At 46.8% G+C, this 25390-nt stretch overlaps 1 protein-coding gene across 4 annotated transcripts in view; it reads right to left on the bottom strand.

Moving 5' to 3' along the window:
- NAV1 (neuron navigator 1) overlaps window positions 1-25390 on the bottom strand; it is a 300773-nt gene that overhangs the window by 24045 nt on the left and 251338 nt on the right. For all 4 annotated transcript variants that reach the window (XM_069971515.1, XM_069971517.1, XM_069971516.1 and 1 more), the window contains exon 29: window positions 11947-12144. In XM_069971515.1, the coding sequence (XP_069827616.1) occupies window positions 11947-12144 (198 nt within the window). The remainder of the gene's footprint in view (window positions 1-11946; window positions 12145-25390) is intronic.

Below are 25390 nucleotides of genomic sequence, written 5' to 3'. Positions count from 1 at the left end.
GAAAACCTATTACTAAGTACTCTGCTTTGGGTCTTGAAGTCGATATCTTTTGAGCAGTTTTTCCTAATTCTTTTGAACTGACTAAAAGGTATATTATCTTTCCACTTCCTATGAACTCTTGTAGTCCAGATAGCTATTGCTATTGACTTTCTTGAAGTGGGTACTTGTAGTAATGGTTCCACTTTCGGAGCTGAGTATTACATCTAGGTATTTTACTTTGCAGGTGGAGTAATTGTCTGTAAAGTAAAAGGCCCCACAAGTTCTCATTCAGGTGAGATACAAAGTTTTTCGCCTCGTTCAGGGTACCATCCCATGAAGATGAGGTCATCAATATATCGTTTAAAAAGTGAATTTTTTGTGACCAAGCGGAGTTTTGATGTATAAATAACATATACCTCCCAATACGCAAAATCGTTTCCACTCAAACGACGGGAAATGTTTTGGATTTATAAACTCCATACACTGTCGCCCGGTGGTCTCAATGAGGCATTCGAAATTAATATCTAATAAAATATTATGGGCTATCTAAATACTGGTTTCTCACAATAATAATCTTATATATTTATACCAACCTATTTATTCATTTATTTATCTATTTACTACCTATTATTCTTTATTAATTTATGCAACATATATATATATATATATATATATATATATATATATATATACATATTTATATCCTAATAGTCCTATTATACTAAAGTCCATAGTAATTAATTTATTTAATTAATTTTTTTCTAAATAATTTTTTTCTAATAATTTTTTTCTAAATATTTTTTTCTATTTCTTTTCTTTTAGGGCACAAACCCACAAAACGCAGCAAGGAGACTCGCTGCAGATCCCAGCCCTATACTTTCATTAGCAGAGAAACTCTCAGCAGGGATGTACATCCCTGCTGCGATTTTGTCTGCAGCCCTCCCCATTAACCCCCTAGCAGCCGGACATTATACATTACCGGGTCCCCGTTCCTGCTTGCTTCGGGGCTCCCGGTGTCGCTGATTGGCCGGGCGGAGCGTGCCGGGAGCCGCCGAAGCAAGCAGGAGCGGGGACCTGGTAATGTATATCCTGCCCGCCCCCCCCTGCAGCCCCGATCGCCCCCGGCCGCATGATCGCCCCCCGCACCCCCCGGCCGCATGATCGCCCCCCGTACCCCCCGGCCGCATGATCGCCCCCCGAACCCCCCGGCCGTACCATAGCCCCCCGCAGCCACGATCGCCCCCAGCCCCACGATCGCACCCCCCGGCCACACAATCGCCCCCCGCACCCCCCGGCCGCACGATCGCAGCCTCCGGGGTGCGGGGGGCGATCATGCGCCCGGGGGCGATCGGGGCTGCAGGGGGGGGGCGGGCAAGATATACATTACCAGGTCCCCGCTCCTGCTTGCTTCGGCCTCTCCCGGCACGTTCTGCTTGACCAATCAGTGCACTGATTGGCCAGGCGGGCCGTGAAGACACCGGGAGCCCCGAAGCAAGCGGGAACGGGGACCCGGTAATGTATAATGTCCGGCGGCTAGGGGTTAATGGGGAGGGCTGCAGACAAAATCGCAGCAGAATAGTGCAGTGGCGCTGGTAATGCCCGCAGCCCCCTCCTCTCAGCTATCAGAGGTAGCTGAGGGGTTGGGGCAGAATGTGGGGTCAATTCCGCCCAGTCCCCTCACCGGCGATCACCAATATAACGGCGGCCACCGGTAACGGGCATTGCCAGCGCAGCTGAACGCTTTCATCTCTTCTCACGGTGAGAGGAGATGAAAACATGTCCCCCCCCCTGTCCCTAGAATTAATCCTAGTGACCTGGTCACTGACCCTCCCCTCCCTGGGCAGCCATCTGATCCAAGATGGCCACCGCCATCACTGTGAACAGACTCTATTCACAGTGATGGAATCCTAAAAATGATCAAAGCCCCATTCTCTCCACCACCAGAGGTGGCAGAGAGCATGGGACAATGATCGGGGACCACCCGGTGTGGTCCCAGTACAAGCGATTAGCGGTATATACTATATACCGCTGATCGCTTGTTCCAAATGGTGGCGGCACTTTTTTACCCCTGTCACCAAAGTCATGTGCCCCGGATTACCTGTAACCACCCCAGATTACCTGTAACCACCCCGGATTACCTGTAACCACCCCAGATTGCCCATCACCTCCCCAGATTGCCTGTAACCACCCCAGATTGCCCATCACCACCCCAGATTGCTTGTCACCTCCCAGATTGCCCGTAACCACCCAGATTGCCCGTAACCATCCCAGACAGCCCGTAACCATCCCAGACAGCCCGTAACCATCCCAGACAGCCCGTAACCATCCCAGACAGCTCGTAACCATCCCAGACAGCCCATAATCACCGCGCAGACAGGCCATAACCACCACAGATTGCCCGTAACCACCACAGATTGCCACAGACTGCCCGTAGCTACCCCAAATTGCCTGTAACTACCCCAGATTGCTCGCAACCACCCCAGATTGCTCGCAACCTTCCCAGATTGCCTGACCCCTCCCCAGATTGCCTGTTGCCTCCCCAGATTGCCCGTCGCCTCCCCAGATTGCCCGTCACCTCCCCAGATTGCCCGTCGCCACCCCAGATTGCCCGTCGCCACCCCAGTTTGCCCGTCGCCACCCCAGATAGCCAGTTAACACCACCAGATTGCCCGTCACCACCCCAGATAGCCAGTGAACACCCCCAGATAGCCAGTAAACACGCCCAGATTGCCCATAACCACCCCATATAGCCAGTAAACACCCCCAGATTGCCCGTAACCACCCCAGATTACCCGTGACCAACCCAGATTGCCCGTAACCACCCCAGATTGGCACAGACTGCTCGTAACCACCCCAGATTGCCCATAACCCCACCAGATTGCCTGTCGCAACCTCAGATAGCCAGTAAACACCCCGAGATTGTCCATTACCACCCCAGATAGCCAGTAAACACCCACATATTGCCTGTAACTAAAATGACACTCCTTCTCTTCTGAGCCCCGCTGTGTGCCCATACAGTGGTTTATGCCCAAATATGGGGTACCATTGTACTGAGGATAAGCTTCGTTACAAATGTTGGGGTGCTTTTTCTCCCCTGTTCCTAGTGAAATTGAGAAATTTCAAACTAAACAAACATGTTATTTGAAATTTTTTTTATTTTTTTTTCATTTTTACAGTCTAGTTTTGAATACTTTCCTCCAATACCTGTGGGGTCAAAATGCTCACCACACCCCAAGATGAATTCTTTGAGGGGTGTACTTTCCTAAATGGGGTGACTTTGGGGGGGTTCTATTCTGCAGACATTACAGGGGCACTGCAAACGCACCTGGCGCTCAGAAACTTCTTTAGAAAAATCATGCACTGAAAATGCTAATTGGCGCTCCCTTCCTTCTGAGGCCTGCTGTGTGCCCATACAGTGGTTTATGCCCACGTTTGGGATACAGTTCTACTCAGTAGAACGTGCGTTACATATATTGGGCTGAGTTTTCTCCCCTGTTCCTCGTTAAATTGAGAAATTTCAAACTAAACATATTATTGGAAAAATTCTATACAAACCTCCTAAATCAACTTAAAAAAGAACTGGTCCCTAAAAAAATCAGTTTTGGAAATTTCATGAAAATTTGATAATTTGCTGATACATTTCTAAGCCCCGTAACACCCTAAAAAAGTGAAATATGTTTAAGAAATGAAGCCAGAAAAAAGAGGACATATTGATAATGTGACTTACGAACTAATTTTTGTCATGTGACTTTCTTTTTTTTTTAGAAACAAAGAATTTCAAAGTTCGTAAAGTGCAAATTTTTTAAATTTTTCATGATATTTTGATGTTTTTCACAAAAAACACACAAGACAGTGACCAAATTTTGCCACTAACATAAAGTACCATATGTGAAGAAAAAACAATCTCAAAATCGCTAGCATACGTTAAAGCATCACTGAGCTATAAGCGCATAAAGTGAGACAGGTCAGATTTTGAAAAATGAGCCTGGTCATTAAGGCTCAAATAGGCTTGGTCCCTAAGGGGTTAAAGGGGTACTCTGGGGTGGGGGGCTTTTTTGCCTATGGCCGGGGATGAGGTGGATGAGGGCAATGACGTCCCCTTACCTCCCCAGTTTCCACGCTGTGTCCCGGATTGCACCGCTCCCGGTCCGCGCTGTCCGGCCGTTTCCTAGTCTCTGCAGGGGCTTGAGACGTGACGTTTCAAGTCCGCTCAGCCAGTCAGTGACAGAGGCGGGATCCAACTTCTGCCACTGACTGGCTGAGCAGACTTGAAACGTCTCAAGCCCGCGTCAGAAACCAGGAAGCGGCCGGGCAGCTCGGACCGGAGCGATCCGGGACACGGCCATAGGCAAAAAAGCCCCCCAGCCCGGAGTACCCCTTTAAGCCATGGAATATCCCAATCTACCACCTGTGCATAACTCTATAATAGGAAAAGCTCATGCATGGGATTGAAACTGAAGTTGGATGCCGTAGCTCATAGCCGGACTGTGTTTTATGAATAAACTGTAAAGAGCTTGACAGTCACACCACCACTAATCACGTCAACCTGTCAAACACAAACTGCGCAGTTGTCTGTATGGTTCTACTCCTTTAAATTATGCTAGTGAGTTCATTTCATCATGTATCCAAATTGAACTACATTGTACTTTAAAAATGCTCTGTTAGTAATACATAGTCATTAGTTGCACCCCTGTCCTCGCATTTAGGGCATTGCTCAGGGCCGGAGAGCATCGTTGTGTCCCGTTCAGCCCGCCCCCTCCCATCCCGCCCACTATGCATATTCATAACTGCACAGTGGGCTCTATACAGGATGGCTGGCAGGAAAGCAGTCCCGTCAGAGACGGGCTGCTTCCCGCACATGCGTGAACCGCCCCGGGTTTATCTTATACTTACGTCCTGACGGACCTCCGGGAGGATCGGTGGCGGCCGGGGGGGTTCACGCATGTGCAGGAAGCAGCCCGTCTCCGACGGGACTGCTTCCCTGCGCAGCTGTCCTATATAGAGCCAACTATGCAGTTATGAATATGCATAGTGGGCGGGTCAGGAGGGGGCGGGTCGTGGCGATGCTCTCCAGCCCAGAGCAACGCCCTAAATGCTCTTATGCATGTAATTTGCATAAGAGCATTTAGCGATTTTAACAACAATGCAGAGGAGGAAAGGGGTGTAACTAATGGCTATGTATTACGGACATACATAGCTACTGCGGCATATCAGCCGGTTCTCTGTGAAGAACCTGCTGATAGTGCCGCTTTAATAATCTGTATAAAAATGAGTGTTGTTAGTCACTGGGTATGCTTGAAAATGGTGGCCTGAGGCTGCTGAAATGTTGTATTGCGTGTTTTTGCCTACTGTGCTGCCTTACCCTTCTATAAAAGTCTATGGCATAAACTTCACATTTTTTGAACTTTATCGGGACATTTATTGAGCTGTATCTAATATATATCTCTTACCTGTATCTATTTCTTACCTATTCTCTATCTCTTTCATATCTCAGAATAGGCCTTGTCATGGTCGACCAAAAGTGCATATGCTCAGTGTCATATCCAGAGGTTTACTTTTCAAACTAGACATATGAGTTTTGCCAGTATTGCTCTAGACGATTGCTCTAGACATATGCACATATAGTGCCATTTCCCTCAATTTAGAAAATCAGGCAGTCTTCCTTTCTCTAAAAAAAAAAAAAAAAGTGGCGTCACGACTTGGGTGTATGTACCAAAAGTGTCAGCAGGAGGCGCAGTATATATAGAAGTCTATGTAGTGGAATCAGTGAGTTTACCTTCAACCCCCCCTTTGTGATCTCTCCCCTGGCTCCCTGTGCTGCCCGCTGCTTTGTTATCTCTCCCCGTGCTGTGCGATCTCTCTCCCAGCCTGTTTCGTGCTGCTCGGTGCTTTGTGATCTCTCCCCTCCCAATGCTGTCCAATCTCAACGGGGTGAGTGGCAGATAAGGAACGCTCACCCCGCTGCACGGCATCTGCCAGCCCAGGCCGGGAGGGAGATCGCACAGCACAGGGAAGGTGGTGAGAGATCACAGAGCTTCGGGCAGCACGGAGTGGAAGGGAGGGAGATCGCACAGCACGGGGAGGGAGGGAAGGAGAACGCACTTATTCCACTCCATAGACTTTCAAATACACTTCGCCCCCTGCTAGACACTTCTGGTACATACACCCAAGTTGTGATGTCACATTTTTTTAACCCCTTCAAGACCAAGCCTATTTGCACCTAAAAGACCAGGCTCATTTTTCAAAATCTGACCTGTCTCACTTTATGCGCTTATAGCTCAGTGATGCTTTAACGTATGCTAGCGATTCTGAGATTGTTTTTTCGTCACATATGGCACTTTATATTAGTGGCAAAATTTGGTCACTACTTTGTGTGTTTTTTGTGAAAAACATCAAAATATCATGAAAAATTAAAAAAAATTGCATTTTATGAACTTTGAAATTCTCTGCTTCTAAAAAAAGAAAGTCGTATCACATAAATTAGTTACTAAGTCACATTACCGATATGTCCTCTTTATTCTGGCTTCATTTTATAAACATATTTTACTTTTTTAGGGTGTTATGGGGCTTAGACATTTATCAGCAAATTACCACATTTTCGTGAAAGTTTCCAAAACTGATTTTTTTAGGGACCAGTTCTTTTTTTAAGTTGATTTAGGAGGTTTGTATACTGGAAAGCCCCATAAGTGACCCCATTTTGGAAACTACACACCTTAAAGAATTAATCTAGGGGTATAATGAGCATTTTAACCCTACAGGGGCTGGAGGAAAATATTCACCATTAGGCCATAAAAAAAATGAAAAATGAAAATTTTCCAATAATATATACGTTTAAATTAAAGTTTCTTATTTTCAAAAGGAACATGAGAGAAAAAGCACCCCAAAATTTGTAACGCAGGTTCTCTTGAGTACTACGGTACCCCATATGTGGGCGTAAACCACTGTATGGGCACACAGCGGGGCTCAGAAGGAAGGGAGCGCCAATTAGCTTTTCCATTGCAGATTTTGCTGAAGAAGTTTCTGAGCGCCAGGTGCATTTGCAGAGCCCCTGTAGTGTCAGCAGAGAGAAAAAAAAAACATAAGTCACCCCATTTTGGAAAGTACACCCCTCAAAGAATTCATCTTGGGGTAGGATGAGCATTTTGACCCCACTGGTGTTAGAGGAAAGTATTCAAAATTAGACAGTAAAAATGAAAAACTCAAATTTTTCCAATAATATGTTCGTTTAGTTTGAAATTTCTCAATTTCACGAGGAACAAGAAAAAAAAAGGACCCCAAAATTTGTAACGCAGGTTCTCCTGAGTAAAAGGGTACCTCATATGTCGGTATAAACCACTGTATGGGCACACAGCAGGGCTCATAAGGAAAGGAGCGCCAATTAGCTTTTTTAATGCAGATTTTGCTGAAGAAGTTTCTGAGCGCCAGTTGCGTTTGCAGTGCCCCTGTAGTGCCAGCGGAGTAAAATCTCGCCATAAGTCACCCCATTTTGGAAAGTGCACTCCTCAAAGAATTCATTTTGGGGTGTGGTGAGCATTTTGATCCCACAGGTATTAGAGGAAAGTATTCAAAAGTAGACAGTAAAAATGAAAAACTCGAATTTTTCCAATAATATGTTCCTTTAGTTTGAAATTTCACGAGGAACAGGAGAGAAAATTCACCCCAAAATCTGTAACGCAGGTTCTCCTGAGTAGAACGGTACGCCATATGTGGGCATAAACCCCTCTATGGGCACACAGCCGGGCTCAGAAGGGAAGGAGCGCCAATTAGCATTTTCCGTGCAGATTTTTCTGAAGAAGTTTCTGAGCGCCAGGTGCGTTTGCAGAGCCCCTGTAATGTCTACAGAATTGAACCCCCCCCCAAAAAGTCACCCTGTTTCGGAAGGTACACCCCTCAAAGAATTCATCTTGGGGTAGGATGAGCATTTTGGCCCCACAGGTATTAGAGGAAAGTATTCAAAATTGGCCAGTAAAAATGAAAAACTTGAATTTTTCCAATAATATGTTGGTTTAGTTTGAAATTTCTAAATTTCACAATGAACAGGAGAAAAAATGTACCCCAAAATCTGTAACGCAGGTTCTCCTGAGTACAGCGGTACCCCATATGTGGGCATAAACCACTGTATGGGCACACAGCAGGGCTCAGAAGGGAAGGAGCGCCAATTTGCTGGAGCAAAACCGCAGCTAGTAATAGTTATTAGAATAGCGCAGTTACTAAAATAAAATAAAAAAATTAGATTACAGGTAATGTGGGGTGGTTACGGACAGTCTGAGGTGGTTACGGGTAATCTGGGGTGGTTACGGGTAATCTGGGGTGGTTACGAGTATTCTGGGGTGGTTATGGTCAACATGGGGTGGTCACGGGCAACCTGCTGTGGTTACGGCAACCTGGGGAGGTTAGAGGCAACCTAGGGTTGTTAGAGGCAACCTAGGGTGGTTACGGGCAATGTGGGGTGGATATAGACAACCTGGGGTGGTTACAGGCAACCTGCTGTGGTTAGAGGCAATGTGGGGTGGTTACAGACAATCTGGGGTGGTTACGGACAATCTGGGGTGGTTACAGACAATCTGGGGTGGTTACAGGCAACCTGCTGTGGTTACGGCAACCTGGGGTGGTTACAGGCAACCTGGGGTGGTTAGAGGCAACCTGGGGTGGTTACGGGCAACGTGGGGTGGATACGGGCAATGTGGGGTGGATACGGACAACCTGCTGGGGTTACAGACAATCTAGGGTGGTTACAGGCAACCTGCTGTGGTTACGGGCAACGTGGGGTGGTTACAGACAATCTGGGGTGGTTACGGACAATCTGAGGTGGTTACAGGCAACCTGGGGTGGTTACAGACAATCTGCTGTGGTTACGGACAATCTGGGGTGGTTACGGACAATCTGGAGTGGTTACAGACAATCTGGGGTGGTTACAGACAATCTGGGGTGGTTACAGGCAACCTGCTGTGGTTACGGATAAACTGAAGTGCTAATAGGTAATCTGAGGTGGGTAACTGTAATCTGGCGTGGTTACGGGCAATCTGGAGGGGGTCACTGGCAATTTGGGGTGGTTAGAGGCAAGGTGCGGTGGTCAGAGGCAAGGTGCGGTGGTCAGAGGCGACGTGCGGTGGTATGACGCAACCTGCGGTGGTTGCGTGCAATCTGGGGGGTTACATGTAATCTGGCATGATTACGGGCAACCTGGGGTGGTTATGCACAACCTGCGGTGGTTACGGGCAACCTGGAGGGGTTACAGACAATCTAGAATTGTTACGGATAGACTGAAGTGCTTATAGGTGATCTGGGGTGGGTACATGTAATTTGGGGTGATTACGGACAATCCGGGGTGGTTACAGACAATCTGGGGTGGTTACGGACAATCTGGGGTGGTTACAGACAATCTGGGGTGGTTACAGGCAACCTGCTGTGGTTACGGCAACCTGGGGTGGTTACAGGCAACGTGGGGTGGATACGGGCAACGTGGGGTGGATACGGACAACCTGCTGTGGTTACAGACAATCTAGGGTGGTTACACGCAACCTGCTGTGGTTACGGGCAACGTGGGGTGGTTACGGACAATCTGAGGTGGTTACAGGCAACCTGGGGTGGTTACAGACAACCTGGGGTGGTTACGGACAATCTGGGGTGGTTACGGACAATCTGGGGTGGTTACAGACAATCTGGGGTGGTTACAGACAATCTGGGGTGGTTACAGGCAACCTGCTGTGGTTACGGATAAACTGAAGTGCTAATAGGTAATCTGAGGTGGGTACCTGTAATCTGGCGTGGTTACGGGCAATCTGGAGGGGGTCAATGGCAATTTGGGGTGCTTAGAGGCAAGGTGCAGTGGTCAGAGGCAAGGTGCGGTGGTCAGAGGCAAGGTGCGGTGGTCAGAGGCACGGTGCGGTGGTCAGAGGCAAGGTGCGGTGGTCAGAGGCGACGTGCGGTGGTCAGAGGCGACGTGCGGTGGTATGACGCATCCTGCGGTGGTTGCGTGCAATCTGGGGGGTTACATGTAATCTGGCATGATTACGGGCAACCTGGGGTGGTTATGCGCAACCTGCGGTGGTTACGGGCAACCTGGAGGGGTTACAGACAATCTAGAATTGTTACAGATAGACTGAAGTGCTTATAGGTGATCTGGGGTGGGTACATGTAATTTGGGGTGGTTACAGGCAATCTCGGGTGATTACGGACAATCTGGAGGGGGTCACTGGCAACGTGCGGTGGTTACGGGCAACGTGCGGTGGTTACGCGCAACGTGCGGTGGTTACGTGTAATCTGGGGGGTTACGTGCAATCTGACGTGATTACGGACAACCTGGGGGCGTTACGGGCAACCTGCGGTGGTTACGGGTAATCTGGGGGGGGTTAGGGGTAATTTGGGAGTAAACTGCAATTATTACTATAATAAAAAGTGTGTGGTTTTTTTTTTGTATGTTTGTCACTTTTTGTACTTTATACATTCATTTTCACTGTATTACTATGATTACTGTGATATTTTCTATCACAGTATTCATAGTTTAGTGACAGAGACCAAATTGGTCTCTGTCACTTTAAATTTTCAGAGCTGGCTGGTTGTGGAGCGCATGCGCACTTCATAACCAGCCAGAACATCGAGGAGGAAGGAGCTCCAGGATCAGGTGAGTATATGGGGTAGGGAGGGGGGGGGGTGACTGGGGGGGGTGGGGGGCGACTGGGGGGGGTGGGGGGACATCACTTTTTATCCCCTGTCACCAATCATTCATGGGGGATAAAAAGTGTCGGCGGCACATGGCACAAGCGATCAGCGGTATATAGTATATACCGCTGATCGCTTGTACCGGGACCCCACAGGGGGGTCCCGATGACTGCCCCATGCTCTCCGCTACCTCCAGTGGCGGAGAGCATGGGGCTTTCATTAATTTTTACAACGAGATCACTGTGAACAGATATACTCTGTTCATAGTGACAGCGGCGGCCATCTTGGATCTGACGGCCGCCGCGGGGAGGGGGGGGGGGGGTTAGATACCGGGGCACTAGGGTGGCTGATCTGGGGTCTGATTTTACTTATTTCATCTCCCCCCACCGTGGATTCACGGTGGGGGGAGATGAAATATAGCGGCGGCAACGGCCCATTAGTGACCGCCGTTCCGGCAGTCACTAAGGGGTTAATGGGGGTCAGCTGCGGGATCGCAGCTGACTCTCATTCCCCCCGGGGCTGCAGTCAGATGAGAGTGGGATCCCTATACTTGCAGCGATCCCGTTCTCATCACAAAGCCCCCTCAAGTCAGGAACGTATATATATACATTCCTACTGCACGGGGCATGTGTAATAGGAACGTATATATACAGATTGCTGACATGAAGGGGTTAAAGTAGTTGAAGACTGTCTGATCTACTACATTGTGGGAAATAGAAATATATGTGCATTTTCAATAATTATTGTATATTAGGAATTTGTCTAACTTTCCTTAAGTAACAACATTAAAAAATACATTTTGCCCGGAGTTCTATTTTAACAATAGTTCATGAGTGTTAAAGGCTAAGCTTTAAATGGTTGCTATGGAAAGCAAAGAATAGTCTTACTATAAAATTGCCTGTTATCCCCCCCCCCCTTCCCCCAAATCATATTAGGGAAAATCAGATTTAATGTAATTTATGGATGTGTAATTTAAGGGACAAGCCCTTTAAGGGTCCTTTTACACACACACACACACACACACACACACACATACATATCTGACCAATTTATCTGACAGATTTTTAAGACAAAGCCAGGAACAGACTATAAACAGAGAACAGGTCATAAATGAAAGACTGGGATCTATCCTCAAATCCATTCCTGCCTTCGGCTTAAAAATCTGTCAGATAAATTGGTCAGATATCGGTGTGTGTAAAAGGGCCCTAAGTTCAATACACAAGTAAGAAGATTTTCACCAAGTGCATAAAAGCCAGATGTGAGCGAAGCCTCAATGTGACTTTATAAACTTAGTGTTAGGTATACCAGTGGATCTGAATCCAAGGAGGCTGGTGGTGATTCCTTCTCAATGTTTTCCCTAGGAGGTGATGCCAAGAGACTCGTGCCCATACTGGGTTGTGGTAAATGCAACAACTTTGACTGGTCCTGTTGTGCTAGAGGCCAAGGAAGTGTGTCTCTAACCCACTCAACTGGGTCTTCCCAGGCAGCTCTCTGTCCATGAACCTATGGAATGAAGAGAAAAAAAAAACACTTAAAAAGTAAATCTCCATAATGTTTGCGTTTTAAGTTAATAGCAGCTTGTAGCTTTAGACAAGTCACTGAAATATTACTAAAATTAAAGAAGTGAAATCTGAAATTATTCAAACATGATATAATCAATCATTTTTAGTGATGAGCGAACGTGCTCATCCGAGCTTGGTACTCGATTGACTATTAGGGTACTTGATGGTACTCGTTACTCGGACGAGCATCTCGCGATACTCGAGAAAATCTCATCATCCGTTTCCTGTAAGTTTGGGCGCTATTTCTCAGCCAATAAACATGCTGGAGACTCTTTGGTACATCCTGTGATCACGTGGGACCCATACATGTCGATAGCAGCTATTGGTTGGCCAGATCAGATGACCCTGCCATATAAAACTCGGCGCCGGCAGTACTCGCTTCAGACGCATGCTGTAAGAGATCAGGGACAGAGCTGCTGCTACTCAGGGAGAGTGTCAGTGTAGGATTTAGTGTTCCAGTAGGCAGGCAATACTAGAAATACAAACAAACAGCCCTTTTCAGGGCTTAAAATCGTTTTTTTATAGTTCTATTACAGACTGCTGGCTGGGACTTGCAGTGCTGCTACCACGATTTCACCAGCACACTGTGTTGATCGGCTGCTGGCAGAAAGGGGACATTAGGTGTTGCACACAGACCCCTAAGAAGTGCAGCACTGCTCAGTGTACTCTTTTTATTTTAGGGCTGGTGGTGCTGCTATATTACACTGTGTTGCTGGGATTTGTAGTACATCCTGCATACAATTTCACTGCTGTGCTGATTTTGAAGGGGGTGTCAGAGTGTGTATAGTACACACCAATACCAGATTGAACCGTCCAGCCCCCCCTAAACTAGTGGGCACTACACTGTATTGCTGGGATTTGTAGTACATCCTGCATACAACATCACTGCTGATTTTGAAGGGGGTGTCAGAGTGTGTATAGTTCCCGCCAATACCAGATTGAACTGTCCAGCCCCCCTAAACTAGTGGGCACTACACGGTATTGCTGGGATTTGTAGTACATCCTGCATACAACTTCACTGCTGTGCTGATTTTGAAGGGGGTGTCAGAGTGTGTATAGCTCACGCCAATCCCAGATTGAACCGTCCAGCCCCCCCCTAAACTAGAGGGCACTGCACTGTACTGCTGGGATTTGTAGTACATTTTGCATACAACTAATTCAATGCTGATTTTGAAGGGGGTGTCAGAGTGTGTATAGTTCACGCCAATACCAGATTTAACCGTCCAGCCCCCCCCCCCCAAACTAGTGGGCACTACACTGTATTGCTGGGATTTGTAGTACATCCTGCATACAACTACTTCAATGCTGATTTTGAAGGGGGTGTCAGAGTGTGTATAGTTCACGCCAATACCAGATTGAACCGTCCAGCCCCCCCTAAACTAGTGGGCACTACACTGTATTGCTGGGATTTGTAGTACATCCTGCATACAACTTCACTGCTGATTTTGAAGGGGGTGTCAGAGTGTGTATAGTTCACGCCAATACCAGATTAAACCGTCCAGCCCCCCCTAAACTAGTGGGCACTACACTGTATCGCTTCTGTATCACCTCTAATGGTTCTCTGTGTCCTCACTGCCATGCTCTGACGTCACACTACATCTGCGGAGGAGCGGGACTGGTTGCTGGGTTCCCGCCGATCGCGCCCCCGCCAACCGGCCAGATGTTTTATTTTATTTTTTTGTCTAGCCGTGGCCGGGGCCTCACCACCTCCGGTCGAGAGGAATCAAGTGTACCCTTGATGGTGAGTGGTGACTGACATCTGGCCTAGCCAGTTAGCCGTCAGCACCCGGGTTCATGTCGACTACATATCCCAGCCCCTGGACTCACTCCAATTTTTGGCTGGGTTCACTTGCTTCCTCACTCACTTGTAAAGGTTCTCTGTGTGCTCAATGCCCTGCAGTGTCTGGCCTAATTTTGTGGAGGTTCAGTTGCTTCCTCACTCACTTGTAATGGTTCTCTGTGTCCTCACTGCCATGCTGTGTCTGGCCTAATTTTGTGGAGATTCAGTTGCTTCCTCACTCACTTGTAGTGGTTATCTGTGTCCTTACTGCCATGCTGTGTCTGGCCTAATTTTTGGTAGGCTCACTTGCTTCCTCCCTCACTTGTAATGGTTCTCTGTGTGTTCAATACCCTGCAGTGTCTGGCCTAATTTCGGGGAGGCTCATTTGCTTCCTCACTCACTTGTAATGGTTCTCTGTGTGCTCAATGCCATGCTGTGTCTGGTCTAATTTTTGGGAGGCTCACTTGCTTCCTCACTTACTTGTAATGGTTCTCTGTGTGTTCAATGCCATGCTGTGTCTGGCTTAATTTTTGGGAGGCTCACTTGCTTCCTCACTCGTAATGGATCTGTGTGTTCAATGCCATGCTGTGTCTAGCATAATTTTGGGGAGGCTGACTGGCTACCGCTTCTACCTTGCTCACTCTGTCCTCACCACCATGCTGTGTCAGGTTGAATTTTTGGCTGATTCATGATATGCTACCTCTGTTTTAATGGTTCCCAATGTTCTCAAATTCCAGGGCCTCTTAAGAAGACTGTATTGTTCTTTGTGTCCTCACTGCCTGACGTCATACTATGTCTGTGGAGGAGCGGGACTGGTTGCCGGAGGCCCGCCGATTGCGCCCCCGCCAACCAACCAGCTGTTTTATTTTAGTTTTTTTGGTCTAGCCGTGGCCGGGGGCCTCACCACCCCCGGTCGAGAGGCATCAAGTGTACCCTTGATGGTGAGTGGTGACTGACAGCTGGCCTAGCCAATTTTTGGGTGGGCTAACTTGCTTCCTCACTCACTTTTAATGGTTCTCTGTGTGCTTAATGCCATGCTGTGTCTGGCCTAATATTTGGGAGGCTCACTTGCTTCCTCACTCACTTTTAATAGTTCTCTGTGTGCTCACTGCCATGCTAGGTCTGGTATAATTTTGGGGAGGCTGACTGGCTACCGCTTCTACCTTGTTCACTCTGTCCTCACCGCCGTGCTGTGTCAGGCTGAATTTTTGGGTGGTTCATGACATGCTACCTCTGTTTTAATGGTTCCCTGTGTTCTCACTGCCATGCTGTGTCAGGCTGAGTTTTTGGGTGGTCCATATGCCTACCTCTGTTTTAACCAGGCTGTTGCACAGAATTAGGCATAATGGTGCCATTAGGCAGCCTCAGAGGCATGCATACATGCTGCCCCTGCTGTTTCCTGTCCATTTCCATCAATTTCTGAGGTTGACAGGTTTTCACTCGACCTTCCCTCTACCGAACTTGAGTCTCCTGCAAAAAAGCTTGAGTCTCCCATTGACTTCAATGGGGTTCGTTACTCGAAACGAGCACTCGAGTATTGGGAGATATATTCGTTTCGAGTAACGAGCACCCGAGCATTTTAGTACTAGTTCATCACTATTAATTTTATTTTTTGTCTGATACAGTATTTTTTTTTTTAACTAAACAATGATTATATGCAGGTTTTTGTGGGCCCTTGGGTGTAAGAGCCTTGGCGGGCCCCTTTGTAGAGCAAATCATGGAAATACAGGCAAGGAAAATTTTGGAGAAGGAGACACATGCGGTTGCTGCATATTTTTCCCCTCCTGTATCTCCTGATCGCAGCTGGTGTCAGCGCTGAGACCCAGTGCAATCAGGAACTTTTGACATATGCTCTGACAAGTCACAAGTTTTATTTGTGGCAGACTCTTTTAACATTTTGTATTTTGGGGATTACCCTAAGTATGAAAAAAAAAGATAGTTAGACAGACAGATAGATATCATATACAGTCCTTTAACATACAATATCAATTGGTTCTGGGAGGACCATTGTATGTTGAGACCATAACTCCATGGGAAACTAGTAATTGGTTCTGAAAGCCCCAAGAAGTCAAACCAAATGGATAAATCAATAGGCGATAGATAGATAGATATTTTAAAAAAAAGCCCTGCAGCACTCCTTTGACAATAGTAGGTGGTGCAATCACCTAATAAACATCTTCCCGCAAAAAATGATCCCAAAACCACCTCTATTGCGCAAAAGAGGCTATGGATTTTGCTACATGGCAACAGTTTTTGTTAGGAAGATAGTTTCTTCAAAGTGGTAATAGTTGAAAAAAAATTATACAAATTTGGTATTGCTGTAACCTTAGTGGCCCAGAGAATAAATTTATTATGTCATTTTTACCCCCCTGTACACTGGAAAGCATAAGTTTAACCCCGCCGACCGCCGATATGGCCACTAATCGGCTCTATTCCGCTGCCATCAGCTTTTTACGGTGACAGCACAGAATAGTGCAGCGGCACCAAAAAAGTGGCTGAGGGGTTTGTGCAGAGTATGGGGCTCGTCCCGGCTGGTCCCCGCACGGCGGCTGTTGGTAACAAGCGTTGCCGGTGCCGCTCCACGCTTTCATCTCCTCTCACTGCGACTCCAATCTGTTCACAGGGATGGCTTCCTAAAAATGATCAAAACCCCATTCTCTCCGCCACCTCTGGTAATGGGGCAATGATCGGGGTCCACTTGGTGTGGTCCCGTTAAAAGCAATCAGCAGTATATACTATATACATATATACTCCAAATGGTGCCGGCACTTTCCAAATATACCGCTGATCGCATTTTCTAAATGCTGTCGGCCCCGGATTACTTGTAACCAGCCCAGATTACTCATAACCACTCAGTTTACCTGTAACTGCTCAGATTACCCATCACCACCCCAAATAGCCATAATAATCTAAGATTGCCCTTCACCACCCCTGATTGTCCGTAACCACCCCAGATTGCCACAGACTGCCCTTCACCAGCCCAAATTGCACTTCACAACCCCAAATTGCCCATCACCACCCCAGATAGCCAGTAAACGGCCCCAGATTGCCCATAACCACCTCCACATTACCTAAAATCAATTTATTTATTTTTTTTAAACTGATACTAGTTGCGGTTTTGTTCCAGCAAAATGACGCTCCTTCCCTTTTGAGCCCTGCTGTGTGCCCATACAGTGGTTTATGCCCACATATGGGGTACCATTGTACTCAGGAGAACCTGCATTAAAAATTTTGGTGAGCATTTCCTCTCCTCTTATTGGAAAATTTATTTTTTTCATTTTCACTGTCTAATTTTGAATATTTTCCTCCAATACCTGTGAGGTCAAAATGCTCACCACACCCCAAGATGAATTCTTTAAGGGGTGTACTTTCCAAAATGTGTTGTTTTTTTTTTGGGGGGGGTTCTATTCTGTTGACAATACAGGGACACTGCAAACGCACCTGGCACTTCTTCAGCAAAATCTGCCCTGAAAATGCTAATTGGCGCTTCTTTCCTTCTGAGCCCTGCTGTGTGCCCATACAGTGGTTTATGCCCACATATGGTGCTCTGTTTACTCATGAGAACATGTGTTTTGGGGTGCCTTCTCTCTCATGCTGCTTGTGAAAATGAGATACTTTAATCTAAACAAATATATTATTGGAAAAATTTCTATTCTCCATTTTTTACAGCCTAAGGCCATGTTCACAACTTATGTGCCCTGCAGTTAGAGGGAATCCCAGCTGGAGTGCATACACATAGTATACACTCCGGCCGGGATCGCTAGTGGCTGTACGAAAAACTGACATGTCAGTTTTGTGCAGCTGCTGTTCATTGAATAACGGCCGCACAAGCTTGACAGATCACTCAATGGAGAGTGCAGCCCGGCGGGTGCACACAGATGCGCCTACATCCTAATTCAGCACAATTGAAGATCATCCGGCTAATAATGCAGTACCGGCCAGGATGATCTTTATTAACACTGGCCGTTCTGTGACCTGGCCAGGTCTAATGGTGAATACTTTCCTCAAGCACCTATAGGGTTAAAATGCTCCTTATACCCCTGGTGTGTAGTTTGCAAAATGGGACCACTTATGGAGGTTTCCAGCATACAAGCCTCCTAAATCGACTGGTCCCTCAAAAAAAATGTCATGAAAATTTGATTATTTGCTAATACAAGTCCTGTAACACCCTAAAAAAGTCAGAAGAAAGAGGAAATATTTAATGTGACTTAGTAACTAATTTATGTGATATGACTTTTTTTTTTGAAGCAGAGAATTTCAAAATTTGTAAATTGCTATGATACTTTGATGTTTTATACAAAAAACACACAAGATGGTCACCCAATTTTGCCACTAACATAAAGTACCATATGTTACGAAAAAGCAATCTCAGAATCGTTAGCATATGTTAAGCATCTTATTGCATCAGCTATTAGCGCATAAAGTGAGACAGGTCAGATTTTAAAAAAATGAGCCTGGTCATTAAGGCCCAAATAGGCTTGGTCGCTAAGGGGTTAAATCAAGTTTTTATGTTTATTTATGCTGATATTTTTGGTATTTTTTTTAGATTTTTTGAGTTTACTGTCTATATTAAAAACTATTCCTGAAATCTTTTTATTCTCACCACTAGGTCTTAAGGTCCTCATACATATTTATGTCACCTGCAGCGGGTATGGCCATCAATATGAAGTTTATGGAACTGTCCCAAAACTCTTACTTGGTAATGATAGAGGTCTATCATAATGGAATTTCACTGCCTGACTCCTTTGAACAGTTACATAAGTAGAACCGAATAGGTTTTTGTGCAACAATAATTATACAAAGATAATTCTCCAAAGTTACGATTTTGGTTTTGGGAAAGACATATATCTGCAATGTATAGGGAGTGCTATGAGGAGCAAAATGTCTCCCCAATATGCCAATCTCTTCATGGCCAAACTGGTGGAGGCGTTCCTAATGACTTGTATGATCAAACCTCTAGCATATTTCCGTTATCTGTAACCACTAGAGTCGTGGATCCGCTGTACCACCGTTAACAATGGTGTAATCCACACCAGGGAAAGGAGTCTAAGGAGCCTCTGGTCTTCACCAGTGAAAGACCAGCAGGATGGACTTGCTGCAGCAGGAAACCCCCTGGTCGCTACCCCTGGCTAGGCTTGCTAATGGCAACGGGTGAGGTGAAGCTGGAGACAGGTGGGCAGGCAGGAACACAGCAGAACTCATGGCTGGAACCACAGGCCATAGGAACACAGCGGGGCTTAGGACTGAAAGCACATGTGGCAGGAGCCACGGGAAGGAACAACGGAGAGCTGGGACCACACGCAAAGGGAAGCATACAGAGGCTCCAACAGGTGTGTAATTAATAGGGGAGGTGCAAATAACCAATTAGGGACGCACAGTCCCTTTAAATCTGTGACAGCCTGTGCACGTGCGCCCTAGGAGGCGGGGACACGCACGCCGGCTGGGACTGCGGGCAGAATGATTGCGTCGGGGTAAGGCACTCAGTATAGCCGAAAACACAGCATGTGGGCTGTGTACCCCTGCATGTGGGCTCCAGCGTCCGCTGTCAGGGAGCAGGTGGGAGAAGTGGAGCGGCGGCCGGGAGCACGGGACGCCACTGTGGCCGAGACACTTACATAGATAATCTACTCATAATTTTTCCAGTATCTGAAGAGAAACTGCTTAATTTCCACAGAAACTTTAATACTCTAGCTACTCAAAATACAAAATAAATTTCTTGGAAACAACTGTATTTATAAAAAACAACACCATACAAACATCGATCTACAAAAAACTTACAGGCCATCCAGCATACCTTAAATGGAACAGTTTTCATCCAAATCACACAAAGAAGTCCATCATCTATAGCCAAGCCCTGAGATACATCTGCATTTGTTCTGATGGTAAAGATAGAGTGCAACACCTATCATCTTTAAGAGAGACATTCCTAAAACAAGGCTACCATCCATTAGTTATAGATGAACAGATATGCAATGCCACCAGAACTCAAAGACAAAGCTTCCTGAAACATAAGAAAAAGGAGGAGAATAGCCAGGTACCATTCGTCCTCACTTATAACCCACACATGAACATTCTAAGTTTGCTGCTGAGCTAAAGCCGATATTGCAGCAGGACAACAGACTGAAGGAGATTTTCCAAGAGTTACCTCTTTTTTCACACAAACCGCCCCCAAAGTTAAGAAACCTTTTTTTTTTTTTTTTTTTTAAATTTTTTAAACCTTTATTAAATATTACACCATATGACAACATATCATAAAAAAGGGGAAAAGCACGTACAAAAGGACTTACATACCCTTTCACAAAAGGTAGACTTTAAACAACAAGTTTATACTACCCTCAAATTGGACCTTGCCCAGCGGATCTACCCCAAACCAATTACAGAATACCTCTCTTATCCTCCCCATAACGAAATAACAAACCCAACATAAACCATAACACATCAAATGAAATATACAGCCCCCCCCCCCACCCCACCCCAAATATTCCCTATTTCCACAATGTACATCTAGAGAAGGGCAGACCTGGCACAGCATGGCACGGCACTCCATATCCTCCTATTTATAAACACAAGTGTTATTAATACCATTACCCTTACCCTTCCCCACCCAACCCCCCATTGTCCTCTCTCAACACCTAGGGACGCCGTCCCCCCCACACCCTACACTCCTCCAAGCCCCATGATTAAACTACACTATACACCTCCCCCTTCTTTCCTATTGTTCCCCCTACCCCTACGGACCACGTCCAGGGCGCCGAGGACGACGACCGCCCACAGACCAAGTCAATCACAAAGCACCAACTTTCTTTCACGGAGCTACCATCACTTTTAATCCCTCTTACTATCGCAAGGAACCCGTAAAGACCATCCCCAACTTGGCTCCCTCCTCTCAGAAGGACCCCCTCGGGAATGTTACCCTCCACAGGTCCCTTTCCATGTGCTGGTGACCCCTAGGTCGCCACCGATGGTCAATGACCCCATGTAAGGGCCATCCCCCCGTACGGCGACCCCCGGAAGTCTTCCCCACACACTACCATATATGTATTTTTTGTTATGCTATTAGCATTTTCCTTTATTTATATATCCCTACTATGCAAAATCAATTATTGCACATTGTTCTCTCTATGGCGTCTCCATTACTCTCAGTCACGCTTTTTTCACACCACCTCTCGACCACCATCTGCCGCGGTCGTCGCCACCCCAAGAAACCTAAGAAGTAAGTAAGAAACCTTACTTGTAAAAAGTGCAACAACAGAAAATGCAGTCTCCACATACAGTGGTACCTCGGTTCTCGAACTTAATTTGTTCCGGAAGGCAGTTTGAGAACCGAGCAGTTTGAGAACCAAGCAGTTTGAGAACCTAGCAGTGTTTTCCCATAGGAAATAATGTAAATTGTGTTTAACCCCTTAACGACATAGGGCATATATTTACGCCCTGATGCCGTTAAGGACGTTCACCGATTGTAGCCCAGTGCCGCTTGTAGCCCCGATCGCCGTGCCAGCTAATACAGTAATTACCGGACGCAGCGTCATCCCTGGTGTCTAGTGGGGAGATCGCTCCTCCGGGATGTTATCCCGGAGGAGCGATCTCCGTAACTGAGGCCGGACGGGGACCGCTCCAAGATGGCGCCGTCCCTGGCTCGGCACTCGTTTACTTCCGGCTGCAGCAGCCGGAAGTAAACGAGTGCCTATCTCATGGATCTCTGCAGCATATCTATGCTGCAGAGATCTCAATGAGAGATCAAAGCACTTATACTAGAAGTCCCCCAGGTGGGCTTCTAGTATAAGTGTAAAAGTGAAAAAAAAAATGTCATTATTAATAAAAATCCCTCTCCCCTAATAAAAGTCAGAATCACCCCCCTTTTCCCAGGTTATAAATAAAAGTAAATAAATAAATAAACAAACATGTTTGCTATCGCCGCGTGCGTAATCGCCTGAACTATTAATTAATCACATTCCTGATCTCGCACGGTAAATGGCGTCAGCGCCCAAAAATCCCAAAGTGCAAACTTGCGCATTTTTGGTCGCATCAAATCCAGAAAAATTGTAATAAAAAGCGATCAAAAAGTCGTATATGCGCAATCAAGGTACCGATAGAAAGATCACATCATGGCGCAAAAAATGACACCTCACACAGCCCCATAGACCAAAGGATAAAAGTGCTATAAGCCTGGGAACTAAGCGGTTTTAAGTGACATATATTTGTTGACAATGGTTTGAATTTTTTACAGGCCATCAGATACAATATAAGTTATACATGTTATATATCGTTTTTATCGTAACGACTTGAGGAACATATATAACAAGTCAGTTATACCCCAGGGCGAATGGCGTAAAAACACATTTCCCCCAAATAAACAAAATGAGTTTTTTTTTCCAATTTCACCACACATTTATTTTTTTTCTGGATTCGCAGTGTACTTTATGCAAAAATTCTGCCTGTCATTGCAAAGTACAATTAGTGACGCAAAAAATAAGGGCTCATGTGGGTTTCTAGGTGGAAAAATGCAAGTGCATGGCCTTTTAAGCACAAGGAGGAAAAAACGAAAACGCAAAAATCAAAATTGGCTCTGTCCTTAAGGGGTTAATTGGTTCCAGCACCCACCAATAATTACTTACAATAATTACATTGAAAAGTGCCCAGTTTTATCACTACAGCACAGCACAACACTGTACAGTACATTGTACACAAGAAACGTTCAACAAAATCAGCAATTATGGTACAGTAGTAACCAACTCCCCCACCCCAGCACTATAAAGTATGGGAGATGGTAGTGCACTAACTGTACTACTACTGTACTGTATATGCACTCCAGCAGTGTTATACAGTACTGTACCGTATGTGAAGCCTCACCAGTGCTAAATTTCCCACGTACAACCCACCATCCCCGCTCGAAAAATGTTCAGATACCAAGTACTTCAAGACTGGATGCCGAAAAGTGTTTGAGAACCGAGCAAGAGTTTGAGAATCAAAGCAAACTTTCCTTGAAAACACAGTTTGAGAACCGAGGTACCACTGTACTTCAAACAAGCACAATCCCCACTTCCCCAATACACAGTGGGACTATACAATTACCAATGCTAAAGTACATCCTCTAATGTGGTTTATATGATAAAATGTACATGATGGCCTGCAGGGATTTACATTGGGGAAACAAAACAGAAATTGCAGGCTAGAATGAATTTACATAGACACACAATAAAAAGAAGTCTCAACACCCTTATAGGCCAACTTTTTTCAGGACCAGACCCTAGAGCAGGGGTCCTCAACTGGCGGACCGCGGTCCGAACCCGGACTAGTGTTGTCACGATACCAGAATTTTGAGTTCGATACCAATACCAACTTTTTTTTTTCAATGCTCGATACCAATTCGATACTGAATAAATTACATAAAAAACCCTCACAAGAATAGAAATTGAAACACTAGCTAGCTGGGGATGATGGGAGTTGTAGTCATGTAACACACACCAGCTATCAAGGGGATGGTGGGGGCTGTAGTCATGTAACACACACAGTTCAGCTACCAGGAGGATGGTGGGGGCTGTAGTCATGTAGCACACACTTCAGCTATCAAGGGGATGGTGGGGGCTGTAGTCATGTAACACACACTTCAGCTATCAAGGGTATGGTGGGGGCTTTAGTCATGTAACACACACTTCAGCTACCAGGGGGATGGTGGGGGCTGTAGTCATGTAACACACTTCAGCTACCAGGGGGATGGTGGGGGCTGTAGTCATGTAACACACACTTCAGCTATCAAGGGGATGGTGGGGGCTGTAGTCATGTAACACACACAGTTCAGCTACCAGGGGGATGGTGGGGGCTGTAGTCATGTAACACACTTCAGCTACCAGGAGGATGGTGGGGGCTGTAGTCATGTAACACACACCAGCTATCAAGGGGATGGTGGGGGCTGTAGTCATGTAACACACACTTCAGCTACCAGGGGGATGGTGGGGGCTGTAGTCATGTAACACACACTTCAGCTATCAAGGGGATGGTGGGGGCTGTAGTCATGTAGCACACACACTTCAGCTACCAGGGGGATGCTGGGGGCTGTAGTCATGTAACACACACTTCAGCTACCAGGAGGATGGTGGGGGCTATAGTCATGTAACACACACAGTTCAGCTACCAGGAGGATGGTGGGGGCTGTAGTCATGTAACACACACTTCAGCTACCAGGAGGATGGTGGGGGCTGTAGTCATGTAACACACACTTCAGCTACCAGGAGGATGGTGGGGGCTGTAGTCATGTAACACACACTTCAGCTATCAAGGGGATGGTGGGGGCTGTAGTCATGTAACACACACTTCAGCTATCAAGGGGATGGTGGGGGCTGTAGTCATGTAACACACTTCAGCTATCAAGGGGATGGTGGGGGCTGTAGTCATGTAACACACACTTCAGCTATCAAGGGGATGGTGGGGGCTGTAGTCATGTAACACACACTTCAGCTACCAGGGGGATGGTGGGGGCTGTAGTCATGTAACACACTTCAGCTACCAGGGGGATGGTGGGGGCTGTAGTCATGTAACACACTTCAGCTACCAGGAGGATGGTGGGGGCTGTAGTCATGTAACACACACCAGCTATCAAGGGGATGGTGGGGGCTGTAGTCATGTAACACACACCAGCTATCAAGGGGATGGTGGGGGCTGTAGTCATGTAACACAAACTTCAGCTATTGGGATGATGAGGGCTGTAGTCATGTAACACACACAGTTCAGCTATTGGGATGATGAGGGTTGTAGTTGCACATTTCGTGCTTCCAGGGCTTGGTGACCAGGATCTGGGCGGCAGGGTAATCTGCAGGTTACAGCCCCCCTCCCCCATCAGAGCACGGCCGACCTCCTGGTCATCCCCCACTGATGTCTGCCCGGGAGTTATCTGAGGGCCCTGGCCGCTCCTCCTCACAGTCCTGCGGCCCCCACCTCACAGTGCAGCCAGATGGAGTGGCCGCATCTCCTCCGTCCTCCTCTCCCCGACACCCGCTCTCCCTCTTCAGCCTCCTCACCTCCTCTCCCTTCTCCTCCGTTCTCCTCTCTCCCGGACGGCCCGCTCTCCCTCTTCAGCCTCCTCACCTCCAGCCTTCTCCTCCGTCCTCCTCTCCCCGACCCCCGCTCTCCGTCTTCAGCTTCTTCACCTCCAGCCTTCTCTGTCCTCCTCTCCCGGACGTCCCGCTCTCCTCCGTGCAGCTCCACATGCCACATAAATCATCTCCCTGATAACAGAGTCTGGCGGAGCCGGACCCTATTATCAGAGAGACACCGGCAGCGGGGGTCTGCTACACACAGTAGCCGACCCCTGCAGCATACGGAGCGGCTCAGGAGGGGTTAATGCCGCTGTCAGTGTGACAGCGGCATCTACAGAGTTACACAGCCGGCACTAGCAATTGCTATGTGCCGG

The sequence above is a fragment of the Dendropsophus ebraccatus genome, chromosome 5 (assembly GCF_027789765.1).
Source record: "Dendropsophus ebraccatus isolate aDenEbr1 chromosome 5, aDenEbr1.pat, whole genome shotgun sequence".
Lineage (NCBI taxonomy): Eukaryota > Metazoa > Chordata > Amphibia > Anura > Hylidae > Dendropsophus > Dendropsophus ebraccatus.
Note: the sequence above shows the minus strand (reverse complement) of the source record. Positions and strands in the feature narration are given on the sequence as shown.